Source organism: Kwoniella bestiolae, chromosome 1, assembly GCF_000512585.2.
Source record: "Kwoniella bestiolae CBS 10118 chromosome 1, complete sequence".
Taxonomy (NCBI): domain Eukaryota; kingdom Fungi; phylum Basidiomycota; class Tremellomycetes; order Tremellales; family Cryptococcaceae; genus Kwoniella; species Kwoniella bestiolae.
Genome location: NC_089241.1, coordinates 4,898,489 through 4,924,868, shown reverse-complemented (window position 1 = coordinate 4,924,868; position 26,380 = coordinate 4,898,489). Strand labels below are relative to the sequence as shown.

General features: G+C 47.3%; 13 protein-coding genes across 13 annotated transcripts; 3 read left to right on the top strand and 10 right to left on the bottom strand.

Annotated features, from left to right (window-relative positions):
- Positions 1-5: 5 nt before the first annotated feature.
- I302_101864 (uncharacterized protein) lies at positions 6-590 on the bottom strand (the record flags this gene model as incomplete). Its single annotated transcript, XM_019187244.1, has 1 exon — positions 6-590. One exon carries the CDS (start codon positions 588-590, stop codon positions 6-8), a length of 585 nt encoding a protein of 194 aa, XP_019050122.1.
- A 567-nt stretch (positions 591-1,157) lies between these two features.
- On the bottom strand, positions 1,158-1,733 carry I302_101863 (uncharacterized protein; the record flags this gene model as incomplete). The annotated part of the gene is made up of 1 exon (XM_019187243.1): positions 1,158-1,733. One exon carries the CDS (start codon positions 1,731-1,733, stop codon positions 1,158-1,160), a length of 576 nt encoding a protein of 191 aa, XP_019050121.1.
- A 305-nt stretch (positions 1,734-2,038) lies between these two features.
- Positions 2,039-2,692, bottom strand: I302_101862 (uncharacterized protein; the record flags this gene model as incomplete). The annotated part of the gene is made up of 1 exon (XM_019187242.1): positions 2,039-2,692. The coding sequence occupies one exon, from the start codon at positions 2,690-2,692 to the stop codon at positions 2,039-2,041; it is 654 nt and encodes a 217-aa protein (XP_019050120.1).
- Positions 2,693-3,497: 805 nt separating this feature from the next.
- Positions 3,498-4,244, bottom strand: I302_101861 (uncharacterized protein; the record flags this gene model as incomplete). Its single annotated transcript, XM_019187241.1, has 1 exon — positions 3,498-4,244. One exon carries the CDS (start codon positions 4,242-4,244, stop codon positions 3,498-3,500), a length of 747 nt encoding a protein of 248 aa, XP_019050119.1.
- A 557-nt stretch (positions 4,245-4,801) lies between these two features.
- On the bottom strand, positions 4,802-6,368 carry I302_101860 (uncharacterized protein; the record flags this gene model as incomplete). Its single annotated transcript, XM_019187240.1, has 7 exons — positions 4,802-4,969; positions 5,042-5,161; positions 5,260-5,602; positions 5,683-5,828; positions 5,903-6,076; positions 6,147-6,191; positions 6,249-6,368. The coding sequence occupies 7 exons, from the start codon at positions 6,366-6,368 to the stop codon at positions 4,802-4,804; spliced, it is 1,116 nt and encodes a 371-aa protein (XP_019050118.1).
- Positions 6,369-7,316: 948 nt separating this feature from the next.
- I302_101859 (uncharacterized protein) lies at positions 7,317-8,923 on the top strand (the record flags this gene model as incomplete). Its single annotated transcript, XM_019187239.1, has 5 exons — positions 7,317-7,340; positions 7,451-7,582; positions 7,649-7,960; positions 8,065-8,667; positions 8,792-8,923. The coding sequence occupies 5 exons, from the start codon at positions 7,317-7,319 to the stop codon at positions 8,921-8,923; spliced, it is 1,203 nt and encodes a 400-aa protein (XP_019050117.1).
- A 1,908-nt stretch (positions 8,924-10,831) lies between these two features.
- I302_101858 (uncharacterized protein) lies at positions 10,832-14,485 on the top strand (the record flags this gene model as incomplete). The annotated part of the gene is made up of 5 exons (XM_019187238.1): positions 10,832-11,561; positions 11,686-12,709; positions 12,789-12,842; positions 12,903-14,323; positions 14,391-14,485. The coding sequence occupies 5 exons, from the start codon at positions 10,832-10,834 to the stop codon at positions 14,483-14,485; spliced, it is 3,324 nt and encodes a 1,107-aa protein (XP_019050116.1).
- A 583-nt stretch (positions 14,486-15,068) lies between these two features.
- On the bottom strand, positions 15,069-16,096 carry I302_101857 (uncharacterized protein; the record flags this gene model as incomplete). The annotated part of the gene is made up of 3 exons (XM_019187237.1): positions 15,069-15,340; positions 15,443-15,457; positions 15,553-16,096. The coding sequence occupies 3 exons, from the start codon at positions 16,094-16,096 to the stop codon at positions 15,069-15,071; spliced, it is 831 nt and encodes a 276-aa protein (XP_019050115.1).
- Positions 16,097-16,825: 729 nt separating this feature from the next.
- Positions 16,826-18,275, bottom strand: I302_101856 (uncharacterized protein; the record flags this gene model as incomplete). The annotated part of the gene is made up of 7 exons (XM_019187236.1): positions 16,826-17,081; positions 17,169-17,259; positions 17,330-17,484; positions 17,566-17,639; positions 17,800-17,937; positions 18,020-18,128; positions 18,214-18,275. The coding sequence occupies 7 exons, from the start codon at positions 18,273-18,275 to the stop codon at positions 16,826-16,828; spliced, it is 885 nt and encodes a 294-aa protein (XP_019050114.1).
- A 382-nt stretch (positions 18,276-18,657) lies between these two features.
- Positions 18,658-21,259, bottom strand: I302_101855 (uncharacterized protein; the record flags this gene model as incomplete). The annotated part of the gene is made up of 14 exons (XM_019187235.1): positions 18,658-19,059; positions 19,120-19,209; positions 19,278-19,337; positions 19,432-19,510; positions 19,581-19,657; positions 19,727-19,787; positions 19,859-19,912; positions 19,976-20,047; positions 20,136-20,183; positions 20,245-20,298; positions 20,377-20,401; positions 20,470-20,526; positions 20,630-20,778; positions 20,964-21,259. The coding sequence occupies 14 exons, from the start codon at positions 21,257-21,259 to the stop codon at positions 18,658-18,660; spliced, it is 1,524 nt and encodes a 507-aa protein (XP_019050113.1).
- A 941-nt stretch (positions 21,260-22,200) lies between these two features.
- Positions 22,201-22,860, bottom strand: I302_101854 (uncharacterized protein; the record flags this gene model as incomplete). Its single annotated transcript, XM_019187234.1, has 3 exons — positions 22,201-22,307; positions 22,521-22,627; positions 22,772-22,860. The coding sequence occupies 3 exons, from the start codon at positions 22,858-22,860 to the stop codon at positions 22,201-22,203; spliced, it is 303 nt and encodes a 100-aa protein (XP_019050112.1).
- Positions 22,861-23,336: 476 nt separating this feature from the next.
- Positions 23,337-24,383, top strand: I302_101853 (uncharacterized protein; the record flags this gene model as incomplete). The annotated part of the gene is made up of 3 exons (XM_019187233.1): positions 23,337-23,349; positions 23,412-23,451; positions 23,549-24,383. The coding sequence occupies 3 exons, from the start codon at positions 23,337-23,339 to the stop codon at positions 24,381-24,383; spliced, it is 888 nt and encodes a 295-aa protein (XP_019050111.1).
- Positions 24,384-24,748: 365 nt separating this feature from the next.
- On the bottom strand, positions 24,749-26,375 carry I302_101852 (uncharacterized protein; the record flags this gene model as incomplete). Its single annotated transcript, XM_019187232.1, has 4 exons — positions 24,749-25,182; positions 25,284-25,445; positions 25,540-25,971; positions 26,108-26,375. 4 exons carry the CDS (start codon positions 26,373-26,375, stop codon positions 24,749-24,751), a joined length of 1,296 nt encoding a protein of 431 aa, XP_019050110.1.
- Between the last annotated feature and the right edge of the window lie 5 nt (positions 26,376-26,380).

Here is a 26,380-nt window from a genome sequence, read left to right as displayed (position 1 = left end):
CATCATCACACAAACTTGATATCCCAATCGTCATCAAAATCAACATCTGCCTCCTCGACCAGCTTGGCTCTGGCAGTCTCCGCGGAGCAGTTCACATACCGTTCAAAGTCATCTAATTCTTTTGGGAAGTGCTTCGAGTCAAATCGGATCTTCGCACAGGTGTACTTCCATGCCGATTTGGAGTCTTTCTTTACCTTTTTCAACCGGGACTGAAGCCTGCGCAACTCTGAGAGAGACTCTACTTGTTTTGTGTCGATCGTGTTCGCTAATGAAGTGATGTAACGTTGACTTTTTGCTTTGATAAGTGTTTCCATAGTCTCTTTGCAATGTCGTTGCGTCTCATTGTAGAACATCGAGTCATTCTCGGTCTTCCCTTCGAACTCTGTGTTTATCCCATATGACTGTCCACCGATATTGACTCTCATGTTCAGGCTGGGTAGCTTCTCAAGAGTGATTTCGAAAGTGTATCGGCTGGTCGTCGAGTGGGGTTTCAACCGCCAAATAGATTCTGCGTCATCCAGGGATAGAGCTGAGATCTGTTCGTGAAGATCGATGGTCGACTGCGTAGGTGTAATGCTGGGGCTGATCATTTTGGCAATGCTCAAATCCCACGCCATGCTAAGTCTCTAGAGTGAGCGGTATGAGTAGGAAAATAATAGGTGATTTCGGGGGGACATCCGCAGTCGCACTCTCTAGATTAGACGGGGACCGCTTCGCACAAAGGAGGCGTAAGTGAATTTGTTACTCCGAAACGTGGGGTCAATGGTAGAGCCAACTTTTCAGTACGGTAAGTAAGTTGAAGGTTGTCCCTTGAGCCTGATATAGGGTCGTTGCATGTACTGTGGCAGGATTCACGAAATCACCTGCTTGCCATGATTTCACTTGCTGGAAATTCAATCACAAAGTCGAGATGCTCCTACTGCTACTATCCCGATCATCTTCCGCTCACCGGGTCTATTGTCAGGTAGACCTCACGAGTGACTTATCGTCTTTTCTTCAACGCTTACAAGACGACATGTTTAGAGACCGCAACATCAGTCATTGCTCTGCATCGAATAGATGGGATACAGTACAGTACTCCAAAATATTATACACGTACTGTACTTGGAAGTGAGGAATTACGCTTCTTTGGAGAATACCCATTGAGTCTGTCTGGCTCACTTCTCGACGACCTTGATATCCCAATATTCGTCGAAATCATTGTGCGTCTCGCTGACCACCTCGTCTTTGGCAGTCTCACACGCGTAATCGACAGACTTTTTCAAAGTATCCAACCACTTTGGTCCCTTCTTTGGGTTTCTCAGAATACTCTCCGAGGCGAATCCCCATAACAAGCTTGGATCGGTCCTCAAACGTTCCAACCTGGATTGGAACTCATGTTTATCTGAAGGATGGGAAGTATCTTGCCTCCTCACTTTGTCTTCTAATGATTTCATGTAGCTGTCGCCTCTGGTCTTGAGGGACGCTTGGATAGTCTCTTTGAATTGTCGTGCCGTCTTCGTGTAAAACGATACATCGTTGTGCGTCTTACCGCTGAACTCCGTCTTGATATTGTGTGATTGTCCGCGGATGTTGACGTTCATGTCTAGGTGGGGTAGATGCTCGTGCGTGATTACGAAAGTGTATCGATTGGCTGAACCGCATTCCAAACCCCATATAGAATCAGGGTTATCCAGTGATAGAGCTAATATCTCTTGGTGTAGACTGATGGTCGATTGGGTTGGTGTGATCATGCCGCTATAGTCAGGTCCTTCTTAGTCTATAGTTCGACAAAAACTTGATGCAAAACTTGGTTCACCGGTTGTGGTTTGGCCCTTTTATGTTAGGGGACTCTCTCGTTGGGACCTGCCAAACAAAGGAGGTATCGATGATTTTGATTCTCCGAACCGTGGTGTCAATGGTAGAGCAAACCTTCAATAGGTTGAGTGCTACTGTATCCCTTGAAACTGATCAAACTATATTGCACGTATGCATCGTGACAACATATCAGTCAATGCTACAGTACAACCTTGCATTCTATAGTACCTGATCGTAGTCCTCATACCGCTTGGATGCTGACTTTCCAAGTGATCTCATATGACCCCCTCCCCTCCTTCCTTGACTCCTTGTTCAGGTCATTCGCATATGAGCTGGCTTTGTTCTCTGCTATATCTTCCAGCATCTTCTTCCACCCTGATCGCGCTCGGGTGTTGAAATGGTTTAGAGCATTTTCCCAAGAAACATCTTTGTTCGTTAAGGATGTTTCTTGTACGAGGGCTCTAATTTCCGCTTGCGTATCGAGAAGGAGTGAAGAAGGCGAAGGGCAAGAAGAGTCCGGTATTGCCGTAGATATGGAGCAGCTTGAAGTCTTGTTGAGGAATTCCACATATTTGGATATCAATTTTGGTTTAGTAGCTTCCATCGTGTCCAAGAACCTCTGTTTCAGACCATCTATGAATTCCTTGTCAGATGGCTTGTCATATGACAGAAGCGATGAGTGATCCGCCCCTCCTAGATCAGATTGGGTGATTTCCAAGCATGGTACGAGGGGGTTGATCCGAATATCTAAATGAGCCCTGGTTGTGCTGGAGGAATGCCATGTTACAGAGGGTGTGCTGTGACTTGGAACTTCGCTTGCATCTGGTTCATCCTTCAAGTCGGCAATGGTCCAGCTCGAGGAGAGGGGACTGCTGATCGATGGTTTGCTGGACATGACCTCTGTTTCCTAAGGTTCTTTCTCGGCGTGTTATGCCACTAGTATCGCTGGTGCGGGACAGTCTTTCTAGCAAGTCGATGATTCGTGATTGGTAAGCCCTTGCTGGGATTCCCTCTCGAGGCAGAGTCAATGATGAAACAAACTCGTCTTTGCCAGCGGCAAATGAATGATCGCTATCCCCGAGTGACCACCACTCTTGCCCCGCCGGAGACGGGGATATGTCACAAAGGTGGGCCCTCCTCCTTGGCTTCGCGGAACCAAGGAAGGAAGTGAGTTGTCGATCTTGAACTGGGAGAATTTTTTGCCACTGCACCCCCAAGATGGCAGGCGCTGACGGTGGTTGCCCCTCCCACAGCTGGCAATCCACCGCGATTCCTAGTCAGATCGAGACTCACACCTATGGGATGTGTGATAACCATCACTGAATACATTTTCCTGCTTGCTTGAGTATTGGTCCCCACCTGCCACGAAGTACAAGCAGAAGGGATACCTCTAACCTAGGCACGCGAAAGACTGATATTCCCACGGGAAACGGGCCGTTCATCACTATGACAACGACCACACAACTACGCATGCATGCTTCAAAAATCTTTTCAAGCAAGAATTTGGGTACGTCCTTTGAGATGCAGTAGCGGCAGACCTCCCCGTTTACTCTCTCAAACGTCCATCTCACCTTCAAGCCCTCCAATAAAAGATCTGATTCTCTCTCAATCCCCGGATCTTCCCACCGTCAGTCACGAAGATGCCCGGTAACTACTGTTCACCACGAGCTCTCTGCTCCCCTCCGCCTTTACGCTGTGCATCACATCCATACCATTTTGTAGCACATTGCTTTGTTAGTGACCCGTACGCTCGATTTTGATCCGTTCGTATCGGAAAGAGTAAGATTAATGGTTTTTATAGTATTATCAGGCTTTCCGAGGAACGCTCTCGGCTCTATATCCTCGTCTTCGAGGAGGTAGAGCACCTCTTCCGAAGCTTTGAACAATCTATCCTCCTTCTCCTCTTTACTCAATCCTGACAGACGTTCGGAGACACTGGGCTGGCGCGTCTCAGCCGTGAGCACTTTGGGCGTCTGCTCACGGAAGTCATCGAGCCCAAGCTCTTGCACCTTACTGGAAAAGCGTTCACGATAATTCTTGAACTTGATTTTCAGTATCAATTTCTTATCGATATCGACGATGGATGTGGAGGGACGTGAAGGCTCTACTTTAGGTGAGACCGCCTCTTCTTCTTCGTCTGAGCTAAATAGTACTTTCTTCAGAGACTGCGAAGTCCCATCAGACATGGGTAAATCGGGAGTAGCAGAGTCTTCACGTTCTGCATAGGTGCCAGTAAAATCGGCTGCCTTTCTTCTAGGTCCTCTTCTGCGTCGTTTGACTGGCTGATTCGTATCGGACGGATCGATGTCAATGGGATTTTCTCTGGAGCCTGCTTCCGTGCCAGGACGAGTGGCTCCGCTGTCCTCACGGGAGCTTGCAGGGGCTATTGGTGGAGCGTAACTCCAATTTGCAGGTCGACTAGAAGTTGCATTCCTGAAGACTGACATTTTCGCACAGTGTCGGTGGCTCCAAAATAGGCAAAACTGACTTGGATATGCTGAATTGAGTATAGTAAGACAATCTGTTTGATCACTGTCAGAAGGGCAGCAGCAGAAATCAGAGACCAGTGGGGTAATTTACTGAGGTTGAGTTCAGTCGTGAGTCTCGAGTGGCAATCACTCAGAAGATGGAAGGGAATATATGAAAGCTGAGGAAGCCTCCTTTTCTGACTTATCACTCGAATGTTAGACAATCAGACAAATCTGGACTTTGCCAAGTTACATACTAAATTCATAGACTGTACACTCTTAGTACAAAGTCAAAGAGAAGGCAGTGCAGCCTTCGTCTACCCAAGGCATCTCCTTTGTCGAGACGACAGAAGGGGACCATGAACGAAGAAGCTGGTATCACCATATAGGGATGGTTTGGTCCAAGCAAAGCGGGGTCACTTGACGTGTCCGTAGTGTCATCAGTTTGATATCCGTAATCCTGCGATGATTAACAGAAAAGGGATTGCATTCCTTGTTTTTAGTGCTTATATGATATGTATCTCTATGTTTTAACATTATATGATTGTAGCAACTCCGACCAGCCCGACCATAAGCCCTAGTATCCCTGCACTCCAGCTACCATTGGAACGAGCGATCGTCGGCAGAGACGATGAGGTAGAGCTGGAACTTGAATTCCCACTTGAACTTCCGTTCGAATATACTTTAAGACTGTTGATCTCGAACTGCGTCATGAAAATACATATCAGCCATCCCATCCTTTGTTACCCGTTAGTCACAGAGATGAAAGCACGTACATATGCTGTGTCGTAGTTCGTGGCATTCAAGACATATGTGGTGTAACATGTATCCGAACCTGATAAGGCGGGGCATCCGGTAGTTGACAAGATGCTAGATTGACCCGCCCAGTCACCGCACTGTGCATGGCACCGATCGTCTATCAGCATCTCATCTCCTTTTACAAAGAGGTAAAGAGAGGGTAACATTGGATTCAGTATGGAAACAGCGGACTCACAAGAGTAATATCAAATACCAACGACTGGGGTCCAAAGAACTTATCGATATCGCACCCATCATTACTATAAAACGCACTTGGCGTGCCCAGATTCGTCGTGTCGATCGAGTCGCTCGCTGAAGAGATATCATCTGGAATATCCGCTCTGGAGAAGAACCATATGGATATTCCACTCTCCGCGAGCTGAGTGACGAACACCCCTCCTCCTGCTGAGGCGAACTCTGCTCCGTAGGATTTGTAGTTCGTGTCTGTCACGCCGCAGCCTGAGTTGTCGTTGTCGTAGGCGTAGCATGAGGTGTCGTTCACTGTCCCTGAGAATGACGATGTGGATGTTATGGAGCATCTGTGGGTTTGTCGTGTAAAGTAACTCTCATTAGTTCTGAATCCCCGGTATGTGATTAAGATGATGGGTGAACTGCTTACCCGTCTTCCGTATGTAGTGCCATCTGATTCGACCATCCCATATTCACCCCTTCGAATGTATCTATCTCCCCCTCGCCTGGCCAGGTCGCACCTTTACCTACACTCCAGAATGCTGGCCAGACTGAACAGCCATATGGGAGGTGGACCTGCAAATCAGAAGGGGAAACATCAGTACAACGTATTAGTCTTGATTTGAATTCTACTGAGAATATGCACTCACAGCATCTAGAACCCATACTGAACCAACATCATAACTATCCTGCGAGGTGATCTTTATACTATTCCGCTTCTCGTTATATGGCACTGTCGTGAAGTTGTCGGTCCGGATGATAGCGGTGTTGGAATCGGTTATGTACGTGAGCTTGTCATTGGATGCAACGGAATTGTTGGCGAACTATCAGAGATAATCACAGTCAGTCAATTTTCTGTTACTACGAGTAATAGGTGTGGGATACTGTACTTACGATGACATCCCCGTTGGTGGTATTATCGTATGTACCGTAATAAGTCTATAGGCACGAAGATCAGCACATACCTAAACCTGTGAGTCGTATGAGCTGACCCACCCATCGATCGAAGAATGAAGACCCCTCATAACTCCTCACTAACGGTGTCGATCCACGAACAGACGTTATACCCATACTAGAGATGACTAATCCGAGTACTGTTGTAGCTATTACACTCATCTTGTTGTTACTGCTTTATCGTGATTAGTAAGTTACTATTATAAACAATGATCAATTTGTACAAAGTGGTGAGGTGGGGGTTGTGATCGAGTAGAGCATCTCGTACTCAAACCTTTATATACATTACATGATTAGATTATTTTGACTTCTCCATGTCGGATGTACAACACAGCATCTTTTCGCCGTCCGTAAGCTACAACGCCAAGTGAGTAATACCTGACTGTGAGAGAGGTATGCACAGTACGCGTAAACAATCGTTGGACTTCGCTTGAAGTTTTGAATAACGCAGTCCGGTTCGACGATTCCTTCGTTGGCCCCAGAGGAAAGAAGGACTAATATGGACTAGGTGTAGAGATGAAGCGACTGCGAACGGTTTTGGGATGTGACATAAGGAAGACTACGGTTTCAGGGATCAACCTACTCCGGCGGTTTCGGTTTCTGTTTTTGTTTTGGTATTTCTTCGGATAAACCCCATCTTGACCTTGACGGAGGGCAAATGAGTGGATGATCCACTCGCCCACACTCATTTTCATCGTCATATCAATGCGATGCAATAGTTGTTCAACGCGGGAAATTCCAATTCGCGCAATTTAATGAGGATTCAGCAGTGTCGAGGTGGGAGGGAGGGTCTTCGATGAGTGATAAACCTAACATGCCTCAGATTTAAGCCAAAAACCCACTCAGCTTGAAAATGGGTGATCCGGCGATCGCCGCTTTTCCAAAGGCACGAAGATAGCACAAAGCACAAAGCCCAAGCGTAACCGCCAAAAAAAGTTGAAGGAATTGAATTGTGAGGATTTAGATGTTGATAACGATCACTGCATGTTACGACGCATTCATAACAAACTTCAGACTATCTGATCTCCATCTCATCACGACTGATATTAGAGCTGCCTCCCGTGATCGCAATCCAGTGCAGAACTCAGAAACCAATTAGGCCTCGATATCATGTTCAAATTCGACTTCCAGCTTGTGAGTGTTCTCATTGGCGCACTCGATGAGTCTTTGTAGCTTCCCTAGATGCATGCTTGTCTCATGGTGCCGTTCGGCAAAGGGTGCTGATCATATTATCATCGTTCCAGGAAGAAGACGAAGAGGAGCTACAAATCCCATCCCAAGCACATGCTGGCCCATCGACCTCAACCCCTATTCTCCCTTCTCCACCAGTAGAGGAGGGTGATCAAAGATGCTATCATATCCCATTGGATGAACTGGTAAATGCATCTAGTCAGCTAGCTCTCTTTGAAAAGAAAGTAGCTGATAAGACCGGATGAGTATAGATCAAATCCCTTCCCGAAGAAATATCTTATTCACCCCTCTCACTCCCATTCATCGACACTCCCTTACTCCGACGGGATCTCTTCGATGCGCGATTCCAGCTGTACAACAAGCAAGAAGACGAGCAGCCGGCGGGAGATGAGAAGAAGGACGAAGGAGATGAATATGTAGATGCCAAGACAGATTTGATTCCTGGTTTATACGAGGGCGGGCTGAAATCGTGGGAAGGCGGGGTGGATCTGGTGGAGGTGATTAGTTCGATAGGCGACCAGGAAGGGGTTGGGAGGTGGGTACAAGGTGGGAGGGTGTTAGAGGTGAGCTACCATCTCTTGTTGGCCCATACGCATGGGGCCATGTGGTACTCTGGTTCATTAAGTATCGGGGAGCTAGAAAACTGATGTGATAACCTTGATTACAGGTCGGGTGTGGTACAGCTTTACCAACTCTGTATCTCCTTCGATCTCTCCTCTCCACCTCATCATCCGCCTCTTCGGCCAAAACGACTCTCCACATGCAAGACTACAACTCCCTCGTCCTCTCCCTTGTCACCCTCCCCAACCTCATTCTCGCAACACTACCATACCTCCCACCTGAAGTACTGCACCTCCCCACCGAGGAAGAAGACGTAGAAGAGGTGATACCGGATCTAGAAAACCCAGGTAATCTCGTACTTTCTCCTCAGCTGGTGGAGGGATTCAAGGAATTATTGCAACAAAGGAATATAGAGCTCAAATTCAGTTATGGACATTGGGCGGGATTGGCCAGAGATCTGCAGAAAGAGGGAGAAGAAGGGTATGGATTAGTATTGACGGCTGAGACGATTTATGCGGAGGCGAGTAATGCCTCGTTATTGGATGTTCTGCGACAGGCTATCAGACGAACAAACGGTAATAGCGGGGAGAAGGTGCAGAAAGAGGAGATTAGGTTGGAGGATAGTTTGGGTCATTTGAAGGTTGATGATGAGTGGAAGGTTAAGGGTTTGAGAGAACAGGGGGACGGTTTCGTACTGGTTGCTGCGAAGGTAGGTCCGCGTCTGATTGATCTGTGTCTTGAAGAAAGTACGATTGGCACCTTCCTTCGCCCTTATGTAATTGTCAGTGTGGTTCGAGAAGATTTCTTCGGCTGATTTTGATGATTGTGTCCAGATATTGTACTTCGGTGTTGGCGGTGGGCTCACAGCATTCCTTAATCGAGTGGAAGATAATGGAGGATGGTGGAAGGGTGTGAAAGATTGGACGAAGGGTGTAGGAAGGAAGGTTGTCCAAGTTGGTTGGTGATGCATTGATTGCAGCAGGTACTTACCAGAAAAACCGTGGTCTACTAGTCGCTGCCCAGGTATACATGATGATTCCTGCTGTGCAAACAAGTTGCAGTCATTCACCCAACGTGCGAGGTCTCCAAGAGAACTGATGTACCTTGTATTTATAATCTTAAGTGATTGTCATTACAGTATCCAGCAGGGTCACTAATCTCGTAAGAAAAGCCACGGACCAACAAATAAGCTTGTTCCTCTCGGTTGGCGGTTGAAGCCACTGACGTGATAGGTGATCGGTCTGGAATCTCTTTGTTTCCTTGAGCTGCCTGAATGGAGACAACGCTTCAAGATGGACGATCAGCCTTGTTGGGCGGCAGAACACGCCAAGATAAGTGCATGTTGGGACCATTGATCTCGGTTCTTAGGGTGGAGTTTGTACAGCGACACTCTAAAGACATAAGAGCACGCCCTTCGTCGTGTCCATGCTCTATACTAGTGAGATGCCATTGTTCTGCAGGCATTACCACGAGTCGAACATGTGATAGTTCTATGAAGGAGCAGGTACAGTCAGAGGCTGGTCCTACAGTAAGCAACAAGGAAGGAACAAGGAACCAGTGACCAGTCATGACCATTATATAATCATGACGAGGGGTAGTTCTTTTTTCCATTTTTACGCGTCGAAATCATACGCCAACCAACTGATGTCTGATTGAGCGTAAACTGCACGCATCGAGTGGACATACCCATACCCTCTCGACCGTGCGCGAAGGGAGATCAGATTGGAAACTATGGACCCAGTCCGGTTGAAGTCTCCAAGAGTTGGAAGGGAAGAGCAGAAGCTGGGAAACGGAAAGAACGGAATCCTCAGGGTTAAATATCATGTTATAGTTTAAAAATATCAGGTACCAATCTTGTGGGATGAGGGGATGGGATGATTTTTTGGCTTTTCTCATGTTCTTTCGCTGCCGTAGCGTATCTATCTATGGTGGAAGGAAAGGGGAGCTAGTAGGGTTGGACTAGGTTTGTACAGAAGGCCCTAAAGACCTGCATCCCCTTCTTTCCCCTGAGCTTTGGTAGGCTCGGATCAAAATTGAATAATTGAATGGAAAGAAAGGATCAAGCTAAGTATTGGAACTTCCGGACTCTGGTGGAAATTAATGTGCTTGAACGCTGGGTAGCATCCGATAAAAAACGTGAGAATAGGAAAATATCAACGGTCGTCTTGAGTTATTGGTATTGCCCTCCATCAACGTCGATACCATTGTCCTCGTCATTCCCATCACCCCCACCCGTGCACACTCCACGATTGATTGTACCTTGTGTATCCTTGTCTCGGAGTGGAGGTCGGCTTAGAGGGAATCGAGTGTCTCACTTTCACACATAACATACATCACATCGCACACTGAACATCCTTTCGACTTGAAGCACACTACTATAGATAGATAGATAGAAAGGGTAGAGACAAGTCATAGGGAGTGGGTTGTATATACAGACACGGACAACAAGGAAAACACGAAGAGGAAAAGGAAACAGTGAGTGAGCTAGTCGTATCACCCCATCACATAACAGCACTCAATCCCATATACGAAACCAAGCCTCCAATTCATCCATGTCTCTCTACTCTCTACTCGATGATACATCTCTCTACTCCGCTGAAATCAAAACTCACCAATCAAGACAAGGCCTTCCATTGTGTTTCTCTCTCTTCCTTTATACTAGAGAACCCATCCATCCAAGTGTGGTTCTGGATCTTCCCATTATTGGATTCCTTTCATCGCCATCTCGCTCGCTCTGGACCATCCTAATTTCAAAGCTGACAACATCATTCGAAATATAGAATTGAATAATATAATAAAGCCTAACTCCTTCCCACTCTTCCGCCTTTCTCTTTGCCCGAGCCCACCCAGTTGATCTGGTCCATCACTCCAACATGCCTCGAGTCAAGGCACCCTCAGCAGGACTGGGTATAGAAGATGAGCTTTCGTTTGGATCAGATGAGGACCTCTTGGCTGAAGTTGGGGAAATTCCAATCACCTCACCAGTCGTAGGCGGCGAAAGTTCCACATCTCACGTCAGCGGTAAGACCGATAAAGCCAAGTCTAGCGGGAGGTTCAGATCATTGGGTGGAGGAAAGAAGGATGGTGATAAGGAGAAAAGGAAACGTACAGCTACTGAGGAGACAGTCAGGCTCGCTCCCCCCTTACCTACCTCTTCGACCGGTACCACATCTGTATTCAAGAAGGATAAATCTAGTAGTAAGACATTAGCGAAATCATCTCTGGTTATCGATCCTTCTTTGGTAGAGTCCGTATTGGATGTTACGTCAACTTCGACGACGAGACCACCAACAAATACATCAACAACGATACTATCGAGTAAGAACAAGAGTAGAGATTCATTGTCAATGTCGGGGTCTTCATCACACAAATCACCTAGTATCACCTCGTCCTCCAAGAATGATCTGGTATCGTTGACAGCTGTGGGAGGAGGAAAGAAAAAGGGGTTTATGAGCTCTTTGAAAGGTCTGGGAGGGAATACGAAGAACAAGAAGGAGGATCCGTTCTCGGTATTTGGTATTTCGAATAAGACGCCGCAACCTCAGAGACCTGAGGTAGCGAGTTTGAGGAGTAGAGATAGTTTCGGGGGGAGGAGTGATTATTGTGAGTTGCACCTCGGTCTCTCTTTTAGTAGAAGTGAAAGTCGAGGGCGAGATTGGGATCACATCGATTCAAAGGTATCCAATTGGACCAGTACCATTAACACTGACGTCTCTCTCACCACCAGCTCGCCAGCAGTCCTTCGACATCCCCTCATCATCCTTCTCCTCACCTCGCACCGGATCATCCGATAACTCCATAAAAAAGCACACCCTCGCACCAATATCCACATCACCTTTCCAAGCTCACCCACCAGATCTCACTCCAGACTCCACCATCCGATCGTCCATCTCCAACTCATCCAAGCGGCCCAGTATATCTTCATTTGCCCGAAGAGCAAGTGTGATGACTTCCACTTCATTCGCAACTTCCGAACAAGCAGGCGAAGAATCCCCCGTACTTTCCAAAGCGGTGTTACATAAATTCCCTATTGTCGACCAACCTCCTCCTGAAAGACCTGGTCTGATAACCAGATCAACCACCTCTTCACTTGCCATCCCCGCTAGTCCGATGCTGAATCCTGAGATCGTATCGGTCCTACTTCCCTCCTTTCCGTCTTCGATATCGGCATTATCCTCCATCCAAATACTACAAGCTACGGTCATACGTCGGACAGTCCCTTCCACAACGTATAACGGTGGAATGCCAGATAAAGAGAAATCAAGTTCGATTAGAAGTTTGACCAGCGTCCTGTCATCTTCGAACAATGCTAATTCTAGTACCACCAAGCCAATCTGGATAACCCAACAACTAGTATTAACATCTTTCAAAGTTGGAGAATCGACCCCTCAATCTACACCAGACCCGAACGAATACCTCTCCCCGTCCAGATCAAGGACGATAGCGCATCTGCACTTGTTCTCTGTCCCTGGATCTTCCTCTGCTGGAAGGTCTCCTAATCATAAAGGGCCAATTGGGCTGGGGATAGGGGGAGGATCAAGTCAGACTTTCGGTCGAAGACCTAGTTTACCTTCGAACGCGATGAATGAGGAGGTTGAGCTTGAACGAAAGGTCATTTCGAAGGATTCTACGGCCGGGGTCTGGAATCATGATGAGGGTGGGAGGAAGTTTGTGATGCGTATCGGCTTTGGTACAGAAGACTTGGATCAGCAGGAAGCAGAAAATGAGTGGGTTGTGGAGATGCGGAATGCGTGAGTTGCAATTCCAGCAAAGCAGTATCAACGCGACTCGCAACTCCACCTTGCTAAGCGATTTGCTCATGTCTTATAGGGATCAGCTGCAGGAGTGGATAAGACAGATCAAAAGCATAGCTATTGTCATTCGGTGAGCGCATTCTTGCTATCGGCCGTTCCCGAGTTGATTACTAATAATTATATGACGCAGTGCTGAGCGCGAAGGTCACGGCCATGCAATCCGTAACGCCTACTCCGACGCAGTCCGAGGAGATGACCTAGCTCTGGAGCTTGATCTACAGCGTAGTTCCTCTCCAAGCGTCAAATCACCCGCCTCACGCCCCGAGTCTGTCTCCGTACCAAGTGTACTATCTGGTAATCGGGATTCTGCGTTCTCCGATATACCGGCTCATAGCGCGACGATGGAGAAGGTTCCCTCCGCTGCAAGAGCCGAGTCCCCCGATATGTTACCTCCCACACCGCTTGTCGAAGATGTGAACGGTAGATTAGGACAGCTGGATCTAGGCCGCGAAATTGGTATACCCAGATCCAAGAGTCTATCAAGAGGACAAGTCCCCTCCCCCACCTACCAAACACCATCAGCACCCACAGCTCGGAACGGATCGATCGTCTCGAACAGCGGAAGTGCAATTTCGAGGATTGGAGGATCATTACACCGACATGCCAAACAGGGAAGCTGGTCTTCTTCGGCCTCGGGTGGCAGTGGTCATTTCTCAAGACGGAATGGCAATCTACCGCCTGCTCCACCACCACCTATGGCCCCTCCTCCAAATGTACCATTACCAGCTTTACCGGCTGAATCACCGTTGGAGCTGGACGTATCAGTCGTACCAGGTTCGAAAGAAAGGCCTTCACCTGAAGATATCCAGAAACCAGAAGAGGGAGTATTGAGATCACCTGGTGGAATCGAATTCATCACTCCTTTCCAGAGTCCTTCGGCCTCGTTCGATCCTATTTCCATCGCTGAAGATGTGAATGGTGATGGTAAATTATCGTCTGAAGCGAGATTGTCATTACCGTCCGCTGAGGATGATGCGATATTGAGACTCCGACAATCTACTGGTCGATCGACTTCTCTGCCCGATAATAGCATGCAAAGTCCGTCGTTGGGCGGTAAAGCGAGGAAAGATAGGTTGCTGAATGCCTTTAAACCTATTCCGTTGGTTCCTGAACTGGAAACCAGTCCGAAGCTTGGGGTCGTCTCTCCCACTATTGGCGGTATGGGCGATTCGAGGACTTCATCTCCTTTGACTATTGGATCGTCCTCTCCGAGCGTATTACCAGAGATGATCCGACCGCCCACACCACCTCGACGGTCCACTCTCACTTCGAACGTAAATAGCAACGATACTGGGAATGGAGGAAGTATGGAGTTCCATACACCCACTGAAACTCCCATTGTTTCCTTCCCTGGACCCAACACCCAGTCCACAGAGGGATCGATCCTGTCTACCCCTTCTACTATCAATGAACCTCGACCTGATCTAGGGGAGAGCAAGAAGAGTTACACAAGTAGCATCAACAGTTTTACGCCGAGCGTAGAAAGTAGGAGTACGACTGCTAGTTCGAGTAGAAGGAGGTTGAGGGAGAGGAAGATCGCTGTTGATATTAGTGAGTTTGGAATTTTATCTCATCATCATCTTGTGAGAAATGACTGATGCATTGCTCTTGTATCTAGTGTCCGAGTTTAGCGAGACTCCCTCGGCGGCGTTTGATGTGGATGGGGAGGAGGAGATCAGGGAGGATCGACCTAGGGTGATCAGGTTTGCGTAAACGTTTTGAAAAGGGCGTGGAACGTCTCAAAAGTTTGGCATGAAAAAATCTTGAGTCAGTGTTGTTCCTAGGAATTCCTGCCTCCTGCTCTTGGTGGATGATGTAGGGGTTATAGTGATTCCATCGAATGGGATAAAGGGCTTGTCTTCTGGGATTATAGGAAATAGGGAGGAAAAGGAAATACTGTATTATAGGTTTATACATTGTCTTTTGACGAATGATGAGTTATAGAGTTAATGCATCTGTGATGTCTGTACATATAAGCTACTGTACAACGTATGATCCAATATAAGGTATGAGAATGCTGGGTGATAAAATATCGAGTAGGCCCATCCGAGGTAGGGAGAATGGGTCTCGTCGATGGAAGAGGGACGAAAGAGCGTTGAGAACACGGGGTGAACCTCTCGACCATCTACCTATATCTGATTGATGGACTGTCCGCGAAGCGCCATACAGTGTTCTTCTTCAGACCGAACCTTCTCCCTCATTCGTCTCTTCTTAGCCCGTCGATGAGGTTCAGACACCATCCGCTGGGTGAACAGATTCCTACTTGAGACGAGAGTTCAACTGTTGTTGAGCCTACTCATCTCCCACTCGCACTGGCCCTGAGAATATCCAACACTGCTTTCCCACCCGCTCTGAGATTCTCGCGCTTCGAAAATTCCATGGATGCTTTATCTTCAGACCATTTCGCGAGGTCTGATATCGTCAGGTTGTTTTGTGAGTTCGGTTGCACAGCTGTGCCGTCAGTGGGCATGGAGGGGGGAGGAGTGAAGTATGATGCGGGGATGATGGGGAGGGAGGAAGTGAGGTTTGTTGAGGAGATTGAGAGGATATTTTGAAGGGTTTGGCTATCTGTTCAACCACCACCTATTGGTCAGTCATTCTGATGTATTTACTGTCCTGCAGATGAGGTTCAGATCAATCGAGGCAGAATGAGGGAGATAGTTGACTTACATTCGGTATGTAAAGCTATTTGATACAATATGACCAGAGGTCAACGCCAATCAGCATTCAACGGTATCGGCAGATGAAACAGTTGGGCGAGAAGGAGAAAATATACCCACCTATTAACCTCTGCTCATCACCCTTTTTCATCCCCTCGAAAACTCTCCCCTCGATCTCTGTAATCTCCTCCAATATCCCTTCTATCCTGGTTAACATGCTCTCCATCTCATCTAGTCCAGCCAACAGACCTGCTCTACTCGTGCCCGTCTGTCCATGTTGCGTCGTACCATTGGCATTCCCGGTATTTCCTCCCACGCTAAGACCCACAGAAGCAAGTAAGGCGGAAGTGTTGGGTGTGATTCCCATGTTGAAATTTGGTGTCGTCCCATTTACATTGTTGTTTGGAGCAGGTGTCAGACCTGTTCCCATTCCAGCTGATGTGTTATTCTGCTGAACCGCAATGGAGGTCGATCCATTGGTGGTATTGTTGATGATGGTCGAAGAGATCAGCTGAGATAATGGGGAGGGGGCAAATATCGGTGCTTGTGGTTGTCCTCCTGGAGTGGGGAGTAGTGGTATGGGCGATTGACCTGTCTGCTGGGTTTGAGTGGGATTGAGCAGGGGAAAGGGGGACGCAATGGGCATAGGGAAGGGGGATGACATGCTGGAATACTTGTGTAGCTGAGTATCAGAGCGGAAGGAGGTAGAAATGGAGGAGTTTGGGAATACTATTGTGATTGCAACGAAATTGAAGAAGAGAGGTGAAATAAATGCGCTGTGCCGTTCTTGTCGAAGAGGATGTTCAAAGTGGAGGGACGGGCGGAGCTGAGTGGCAGTATTCGTAGTTAGGCAGGACAGACCATCTAGAGGACTGTTCCTGTATATTTCTCAACTAGTTCCACTGGGGCATACGGAAAGTGATTGAAGATGGTCATACGGACCGCGAGGATGATGTTCTACACTTTAAATATCGCAATTCCAGTGCTGGCTGGTTGAGCAATGAGAAGTCGAGCCAAAAGTTACGAGTAATTGGAGAATATGTCAGGCGTCGTGCACCCGACGTGTACCAACTTAGCAGCCTATGCTATGTACTACCATGCAACGGTATTGTAAGAACACCATAAAGAGGCCCGATAGATCCGGGCCTACCTTGTGTATGAGCTGTTTATGTGTTTCTTAAATGGCTGAAAACATAATACCCGAGCATCAGAGAACAGCATAGCTTGATACTTTGCAACCCCACCGGCTGCACCTATAGTGTTCTCCAACATCACGCTGATGAGCCGAAAAGAAGACATCAAGTCGTACTGTACATGCTTCATTATGATAGCTACTTCAGTCCACTTCAGACTATACACAGATCTGCTTTTGATACTCGGCAGTCCAGCCTACTTAGATCTTACCTTTGCCCAGACCAAACGGCAAAGGCACGAACATACTCGTGCCATCCCTATACTTCTTCCACCCGGCATCATCACCCCATTTCTTCTCCGCAGCCTCTTCGAGGGGAGGTACGCCCGATGCGTATCTCAAGAGGATGTAGGTGAATACAGGAGAGATAACTCCAAGGTATTTGACGGTGGGAGGGAGTTGGGTGGTGAGTAGTAAGAGGGGTGGACCGGTTTGGAGGATTACTTCGCCAAGGTAGCTGTAACGCGATACAGTTGGCTCAGATCCTATCATTACCTGATGGAAGTTTAGGAATGGAAAGTTGAACGAAATGATTGCCGCTCACTTGGGATGCCTTGATAGACTCCATAATCCAGATGAGATGAATTTCTCCTCATGTTTTTTCTCGTCCTTCGCTTTCCTCCAAGTTGATTTTTCTAAATCAAAGTGAACTTGGTAAGTAGGCAGGTTCACCGAAACACATGTGTGCGTAATCGGTAAACTCACGTTGATCAGCAACGATCTCAAATCCTAAACCAGCGATCCATATACCCAACCCAATGAAATCTTTCAAGCCCAGAGCGGGATGGGCAGCAGCAGGCAAGGAATTAACGAGGAATGCAGGTAGACCGACGACGGTGACCCAGAGAGCTTGGCCGAACCTGGACAAAATAAATTCAGTGAGCATTGTCACATCCGTGGTAAGCTCCTGAGTGCGGTGGGTGATCATAAATAGCACTCACCACATGCCAGAGAATATGCCAGGTTTAATTTTGAGATCGTCGAATCGAGAATCCGAGCCGTGTTTGGCGATACGCTAGCGAACGATCATGTGATATCAGCTCATGCCGACCCGTTATCTTGACTTTCAGACAATCTCAGGACAGGCCAGGTAACGCATTTGGAAAGGAGTCCACACATCTCGTGGAAATTGGACCATCCCATCCCATGTAGATCTAGTACACAGCTCGACTCACCTTGGTAAGATGATACCCCAATCTACCAGCCCACAACAATATCATAGCGCTAATAACCAACTGTCTAGGGTGATGTTGCACCGCTGAGAGGGGGATGGAAGGTGATTTGGTGATCCATGATTTGACGGCGGGGTAGTACTATCCCACGTACAATACATCAGCATAGCCCCAAAAGTTGCAGTAGATTGGCGTGAGGGAGAGATAGGAGGGTGTGACTCACCAGAGATAATAAAGTAGAGGTGATGAATCCCGTTGAACCGGCAAAGTCATATAGCTTTTCAGTCTTATTGGGGACGGAGTACAGTGCAAAGGCAGTTTGGTATGCGAAGCTGTTCAATATCTCATCGGGTCAGTCCTGTAATCATCGTAAGACCTATGAGATCCGTATTGTGAAGGGTGTAAGATATGACTCACGTAAACCCGATGATACCTGCCAGACGAGAGGTCACTGCCGGATGAAGACCTAGGAACGCCATTGTTCTTATTCAACTGAGAGCTGTTCTGCAATACTGCGATTGGTATGAGAGACAATGAACAGATGATACATCGGAAAGGACCTATATATATATGTGGAACACTGCCCAAGAACGTACGGATGCGAATTCGAACACGACGATGTCAGTAGTTTCTGATGATGTCAGCCTAACATAACGATCGGACCTCATGCTCATCCCCGTGCCTGAAGACAAACCGATGGCCGAGATACCGATTGTCAAGCTACGAATACTGTCAAAATCACAAATGCATGTACGCTGTATTCTGGTCGTTAGGGTCATACTGAGCAAAAGGGATTATAAAGGTATGATATCGATGGGTGTATTCTTCGTCAACGTGTGCACTGATACTATGATCAGGCATCTACCATCGTGATCTCAACCTCCTCTTATTCTTGTACTGATACCCACCGCCATAACCCTCTCCTTCACTCGATGACGACTCATACCCATACTCCTGTCCCTGGGTGGGCTCAGCATAAGCAGCATGTGTAGTACTACCTCCATCCCCCCATCCAAAGACAGACGAACAACTCATCTGACAACTTGATAATGCCCCCGCATCGCCCTGCTGACCCTGTCCTCCGGCAGCAACGGCCGAAGCGATCGTCTCTGTTACTGTTGCCGTAGCCAGCGCAGTGATAGTGGCTTGTTCAGTTAGGGTAGCAGCTTCAGTTACCGTTGATGTCGCTGTGGAAGTTGCGGTGGCTGTTGCTAGGGCAGTTGAGATGAGTGTTTCGGTAGAGTTTTGTTGTAATGTTTCGGTCTAACGAAAGTCGTATTAACGTAACTTCTTTGGAGGAGGGTAAGGATGAAGATGACTCACAGCTACTTGCACTTCGGTGGTAGCTGATACAACGACTGAGACGGCTGTGTCGGTGACGGTATGCATTTGAGTTTCGATAGCTTTTTCGGTCTAGAAAAGTAGTTAATAAGTAAGCTTTTGCTTGCTCGGATACTTAATCCATGGGCTATATAGCTTACTTGAGTGGCTGTTACATTCTGAATCTGCGTTTCCTTGACTGTCTGAATGGCAGTTTGGATCTGTTAATAACACAAAGTAAGGTTAACCCGCCGTCGCTCCCTGGCACCACATTGTTCGGACTGACAAGGTCGCGATAAAAGCAAATAAACTCACAGCTGTCTCAGTGGCCACTTGGGTTTCTGTAACCTTCTCAGTCTGGGTAGCTACCTGAGTTTGGATCTGGGTCTGTGTTCTATGATTCAGTCAAGCCAGTTCAATCAGCTGCTTCTCAATGCGACAACGGGTAGAGGCAGGACACATACTCATTCTTCGTGACGATATCGGTTATTCGAGCAGTTTGCACCTCCGTCTGGACCACTGTGGTGGGCACGACCATTGTCTGCAGTCATCGCTCTATATCAGTATATGCCCTACACTAGAAGGTTGATATTGAGGAGGGCTAACTCACACTGATCATGGTCTCGATCATGGTCACGGGAACACTCTCAGTCTTGGTCATCGTTTCGGTTCTAATCGATGTCCTTCAGCTATTCTGCACCATACATACCGATTGAGGCAGAGAGAATTAAGAGGTTCCTACAGAGTATGATTAACAGTCATAGTCTCCACCATAGTCTGAGTCTGAGTTACCATCCTGCACATCCCAACACGTAAGCTAGGCCCTCAATTACAGTTCGTCGCGAAAGAGCGAGCTCACTGGGTAGATGTGACGTTGTGGATAACAGTCTCAGTCATAGTCTGGATCTCTGTCGTAGCCTGAATCTCCGTACTGCAGTATCGTGTCATTTACATGATCAGCTATTTGATCTGCGTGAATTGAGCGGGTTTATGGGTTCCCAGATTGGTGGGATACTTACGATAGTTGTGTGGCTGTAGCTGTCAAAGTCACAGGGATCGTCTCGGTTCTACAACGTTTGTAGATCAGTATAAGATACTGTTCTCTCACCAGATATTGAACGAGCTTACATGGTTTGATTGACCACCTCCGTGACTGTAGACACCTCAGCTTTCGTTTCGGTCCTATAGAAACCCATTGACTCATGTCAATCCTCCAATTCACAAATAAGGACGGATGATCGTTACATATGTCGGACTTACATCGTGGCAGTCTCAGTGACAGTCACTGCTTCCACCCTAATCATCAGCCCCAATCTTTCGATATTGCTTCACCGAAAGAAGAAACACGCTCACTCTGCTCAGTCATGGTTTCAGTCCAGGCATAGCACTCCTGCACAACCGAAGTAGTCTCTACCCCGACGTCCCCACAAATCAGCAATCGGCTTCCTTCTACTCTAGTCTGCTCTCGCAAAGCGCAATGTGAGAAAGGAGAGAGGGGAGACAGACGACATACCCTGTATGATAGTCGTCTCATAGCATCCCAACTGCATATCATACCACCCCTCCGCCTGGCAGTTCCCCTCAGCGTTTCGTGTATGGCCGTACCCGCAGTTCATCGAGCGGTGAGCCCAGGAAGTGACGGCGGGGTAACATGATGCTTGGCTATTGTGATATACCAAAAGAAGAAGATATTCAGTAAATCAATCAATCAATCAACCGTTATTGAGATCCATTCATATTGGACACATAACTTATCGCTCGACTAACGTTTTGTCGTTCTACAAAACTACAGTATATTTGGATATGTTCCATATGAGGATGGAGAGGGGAAACAAAGAACTACCCACTCTGAAGACATCACCCTCCCACAACCCCATTCCCCACACCTATCTTCCGAAGGTTTCTCATACTTCGCCCCAGCCCGGAGAGGAGTAGGCATGACGAATTCCGTGATAGTTGCCGTTGCGCTCGACGCATCTTCCGTCGTACCCGTGGGGATATCAGTAGGAACAGATAGAGCGGGATCGGTAGGTTGAACATTCGATTCAGTGGGGGAAGGAGATGCGTTGATACCTAGAACGACTTGGGCGGAAGCTCGTTGGATATGGAAGAAGATGAGGAGGAAAGGAAGCATGACCTGCATCTTGATTTGTTGTTCTGGTATTTGTTTTTAGCTCTGAATCTGTTCTAGTGGAAATCTGGAAAGGGGGTGGGTATATTGAGATTGGTGTCCGGTGGCGAGGACTCTGATATGGTATGAGGTAGGGAGGAAGACAAACAGTTGGAGGTATAACGAGCGGACCTGCCGATTTGTAAATTGAACAAGGAACAGCAAAATGAAGTATCCTCTCTGAGGGTTGAAATGGAAGAAGAGCCGTCAAGGCGAAATGAACAATCAGAATAAAAGGAAAACAAGGAGGTCAAAGAGGAACAAGGAGGAGAAGGGGAGGCATATCGTGAGTAAACAGGTCAGTAGTATACTATATATCCAAGTGAGTGGGCTCCAACGATGAGAGGATTCCAGATCTCTCAGTTCAAATGAGTGTGGATACATACCCGTGTCTACGTTTCGGATTGAAGTGAGGTCATAGCGGCGCAGTTGCCTGGTGACAGCCTTTCCTCCTTTTGATGGTCGAGCTGGATCCAATTGTGTTTGAACATGTCTGTCTGAGCGAGTCATGCATGAGGCCAAGATCTCATCGACAAATCATCCTGGGTCGTTACCAGTGTGTGGAGCAAGGAGATGAGCTTGGTGATATTGCTTGGTTACGGTGATGGTTACCGTTGATTTTCGTATCTTGACGACGTATCGAGGACTCGAATGGTCGTTGATTTACCGGAACCTCGACCTATAAATAAACTTGTCTGTTGACGATATACTTCTACGGGATAAGTAGATAAGCATCAACGACCATTAGCTGTTAGCTGTAGCTGTCCATGCGTTCTCGTTGAGGATGAACCATGTCATGAGATGCTTGCATACCATACTAGTAGAGTTGACGTGCAGCCCCATCAATCCCCTCCATCTATGTCATGAGGATGGCCTTCTTGACCCAACATCCAAGTCTACGGACCATCTCTTTCCTATTGAGGCTTACCGACAGTCTGCGAATTTACTAATCTACTTAATTCGGTGGCTACTTGAGATTCTGATAGGTCCGCTAATTGGGTTTGGGATTCGGCGCCTCGTTCTGTGTCATGGTAGAAAAAACAATTAGCATCGGATTTTCTTTTCTCTTCTTTTCTTTTCTTCTGAACAGTAAAGGCCAGTGATACTGTCCCGTAGCTCGACGTCGATGTGACAAAGGCATAGACAAGAGTTGAGAATAGAATGGACGGATGAAGCAGTCGCACTGCTCCATGTGTAGAGGTGCAATTCGTAAGAGTGAGTAAGAACCACTCACCGAATCTTACAAAAGCCCTGGGCGAGATCTCACTAGCCTCCCTGATGAGGAACTTCAAATCTGGGTTCGAGGATTTGATGGATGGGTAAGAGGATTGAACGAATTGTCTGTAAAGTCAGAAGATGAGAATCGAATTAGCAAATGTACCTCGATATTCCACACGACCGATTCGTTTTTGCGGGAATATGCGATCTGGCCTATGTGTAGTGAGACGAAGAGATATGGGTGATGCCAATGGCACTCGCACTCACCTGACACCGGCTGAATGTCCAGAGGTCTGACAGAAATGTAATCTGATTTCTTTCACTGCTTTTGGAACCTGCTTGGCAAAGTTTGACATGGTGGAGAAATTTCAGGTAGGTGAAATCGGGTAGATGGGTTTGTGATGTAGGATTGCGATGTATGTATGAGTGTTGGTGGTATATTATCGTTTTGTTGCTTGGATTTATCTCTGACAGCCAAAAGCAAGATGTAAAGTGAAGAATCGGATTGGAAGTAAGCAACAGCAGTAGGTTGAAAGCAGAATAAGTATCAGGCTCATTTTGACATCCTCCGGGATCAGCCTGATACTCTGTCCGCTGGATTCCGTGTCACGTGCGTCTCCGTTCCTGAGGGTTGTTGATGCTTTCAAGAATTTCAGACGTCCATGTCCGGCAGAAGGAGATGAAGAGCAACAGTATCATCATATTCATCAGTAGTCGATCAGCATCCACTGTGAAAGGTTATACAGGAGAGCAGAGAACGCTACACAGGTATAGGTATCCACATCACCAATAGCAGAAGAGGTATACAACACACATCCAGAACAATCAAAAAATGCCTCATAAGCGTGAGTCCTGACTCACCCGCAATAGCAAAACCACAAGCTGATATATTTTAATCTCTAATTAGGTGCGAAACGATCAGTCCGAGAGGCAGAGACAGCCAAGAAGTGAGTCATCCCTTACCTTCGATACGTCACATCTCACATGGTAATACATCATATGAAACCCAATACCAGAGCTGATCAATCCTTCGATATCATTCAGAGGATCCAACCTCCCTCCATCCACTAAAGCCCTCACATCAGCATACGACGATACCCCCAAATCTGCCTCTCGTATAATCTCAGGATGGAAATTCCAATCGGAATTCCGTTCGAGTGGGAAAACAAATAGTGAAGATACGGGTCAACCCAAGTCTGCTTCTTCCGACCCCTCTGCATCCTCCTCTTCAAACACGAAGAGTAACAACGTAGACAAGGGCAAAGGAAAAGGCAAAGAGGAAATCCCCAAGATCCTACCCAATGAAACATTAGGAGAATACAATCGTCGAATAGAAACTCTCCTCAGGGGGGGCGTATCAAAGGCTATCAAGGATGCTGCGTCTATTAAAGCTGCTGAAGCTGCCCAGGCCAATCGGGATAAGAAAGTTAGGAAGAGGAAAGCGAAGTTGGAGAAACTTATCAAAGATGGGAAAGTTCCTAAGGAGGCGTTGGAAAAGTATTTGAAAGAAGTTAGGGAGAAGGAATTGACGAGGGAAAAAGGGAAGAGGAAGCGGGATGTAGAAGATGATGAGGAAGAGGGAGAAGGAGAGGGAGAGGAGAAGGAGAAGAAGAGACCCATAAAGGAATTTAGGGAGATGGAGAGACCTAGACGGTTGAATGATATTGTACAGGCTCCACCTCAACTGCCGCATTTGAGGAAGTCTGGGCAGAGTAAAGGGACAGGCAAGGAGGTGTATTCGGCGATAGGGAGGGATAGTGGGAAGATCCCGTTGAATGCTGGGCAGAAACGGATCCTCGAGGAGGAGAGGGAGAGGGTAGTGAGGATGTATAGGGAGATGAAGGCGAGGAAGGAGGAGGACAAGGGAAAGAAGGTATGAGGTGGGGTACGATTGTCTCTGTGTGCTGTACACTGTATGTATGATACGGCTAGAATGGACGATGTGATGTATGGACCTGCAGCTTGATCATCGCAGATTGGGTGGAAAGTGGATAGTATTCATGAAACTCATTCATTTGGTATCGCGTCGTGGTTATACAATAGACTAGATTATAGGTCGTAATTTCGTAAGAGAAGGTATCAAACAAACAACAAAGATCATGTCAAGCATTGAATGTACATATAGAGGTGAAGATGAGGGATCAAATATAAAATGAACAGATCACCAAATTGGTTTTTAAGGACAGGATCGAATTATCAGAACCACGAGTCACAATCAAATACTGAGATATCAATCTCGCATAACTATTCTGAGATCTTCAGCTCATCGATTCTCAGTCCTGTTTCCATAGGTTCAACGTCGATGTCCAAACTCAGCTCAAACTCGTCCAACGTATCTTCTTGATCCCAAGAATCGAACAACGCCTTATCTCGTTCATGGATCGCTGGAGCTGGCCTTTTGAGAGGAGCTTTGGTCCCGTTCAGACCTGTCGCAGTATGTCGAACAGGTGGTGGTCTAGGTACAGGTGCAGGTGGTCTAATCCTAATTGAGGGGATGGGTATGGTCGTAGGATTCAAACGCGATGTGGTTGCTGGTTTGATATTTGCTGGGGTAGGTTTGGGTGGTACACCTCTGATGGATGCCATGCCCTTCGATTTGTTCAGGGTACTGACTTTGGGTTGGATGGGTTTCGGTTTCGGTTTCGGTTTCAACCATTCTTCTTCTAGGTCTTCGTCATCTGTGTGGAAAAAGGCAAGTCAGCTACATCCCGATTCGTTGATATGAACCATTATTGTTGAGGTGGATCGGGATAAGATTTGAGAGGATGTCTAAGCTTACCTTTCAGGTTCAGTCCTCCAATACTGATCTCCTCTACTTCAAATGCTGGTATGTTCCTTATCACAACATCATCGTACTGCGTCCACATAGGAGGTAAAGCAGAGAGTGTGGAGAATATCGATGTGAGATCTGGATGGTCGTATGCTGGAGTATAGGGAAGTTCTATAACGTCAAAATAAAAATCAGTGTCCAACCCTCGGAAGACAAAAGACAATGGTCGGTCAAATGAAGGACAATTGAATCCTGTTCAACTCACCCTCAACAGGAGGAGGCATATACTCCGGATCACCCTCACTCGCATCATCCACCTCGTTCTCCTCTCGAACATCATGCAACATCTCATGAGTAGTCTCCTCTATACTCCCCAAACTGAGCTCTTCCTCCCATTGGACCGGAGCAGGAGTGACAAAACTCTGTTCGATGGGCGCCTTGATAGGTGTCAGACTTATATTCGATAATGATTGTCTCGACCTCCTCCGTTGTCTCGTAGCGGATGGTAGCGGCGTGGGCGCTGGTTCTGCAAATGCGGGAGCGGGTGTACGTAGAGCTTGGAATTGTTGCTTCTTCCTGGATAGGGCGGGGGTCTTGGTATGTGTATGTCGGATATGGGGCATTGAGGATAGTGATTTGGAGGGGGGGAGGGAGGTGGTTGATTTTGAGGGGCCGTGGGAGAAGAGTCGTTTTGGTTCTGCACATTAACATAACAGATCAGCATATAAGCCCTGAGTGAAGATGAACAGCTAGGCAAATCATTGATATCATCGAATCGCTGAGAGAGCTACTTGCTCAGACCAGGACCCAGATGTCATATGATGAATACGCACCTATATCGTCCCCCTCCCTACCCTTCCCTTTCCCACCACCAGTCTGTTGCTGCGTCATCAACACATTCCTATCCCTCCCTTCAGTTTTCACTCCTAACCCAATCCTCATCCCTGTCCCCATCCCACCCATGAGAGGTTTACCAGCCCTCGAGGGGGTCTTGGAAGGTAGAGCATTGGCGTTCTCCTTGTTGGTGTTCTTCTTGGTTGTTGTTGGTTGGTGATAGACCGAGTATGTCCGTGGTAAGTGGGTAGAGCGGGGGGCGAACATGTTGT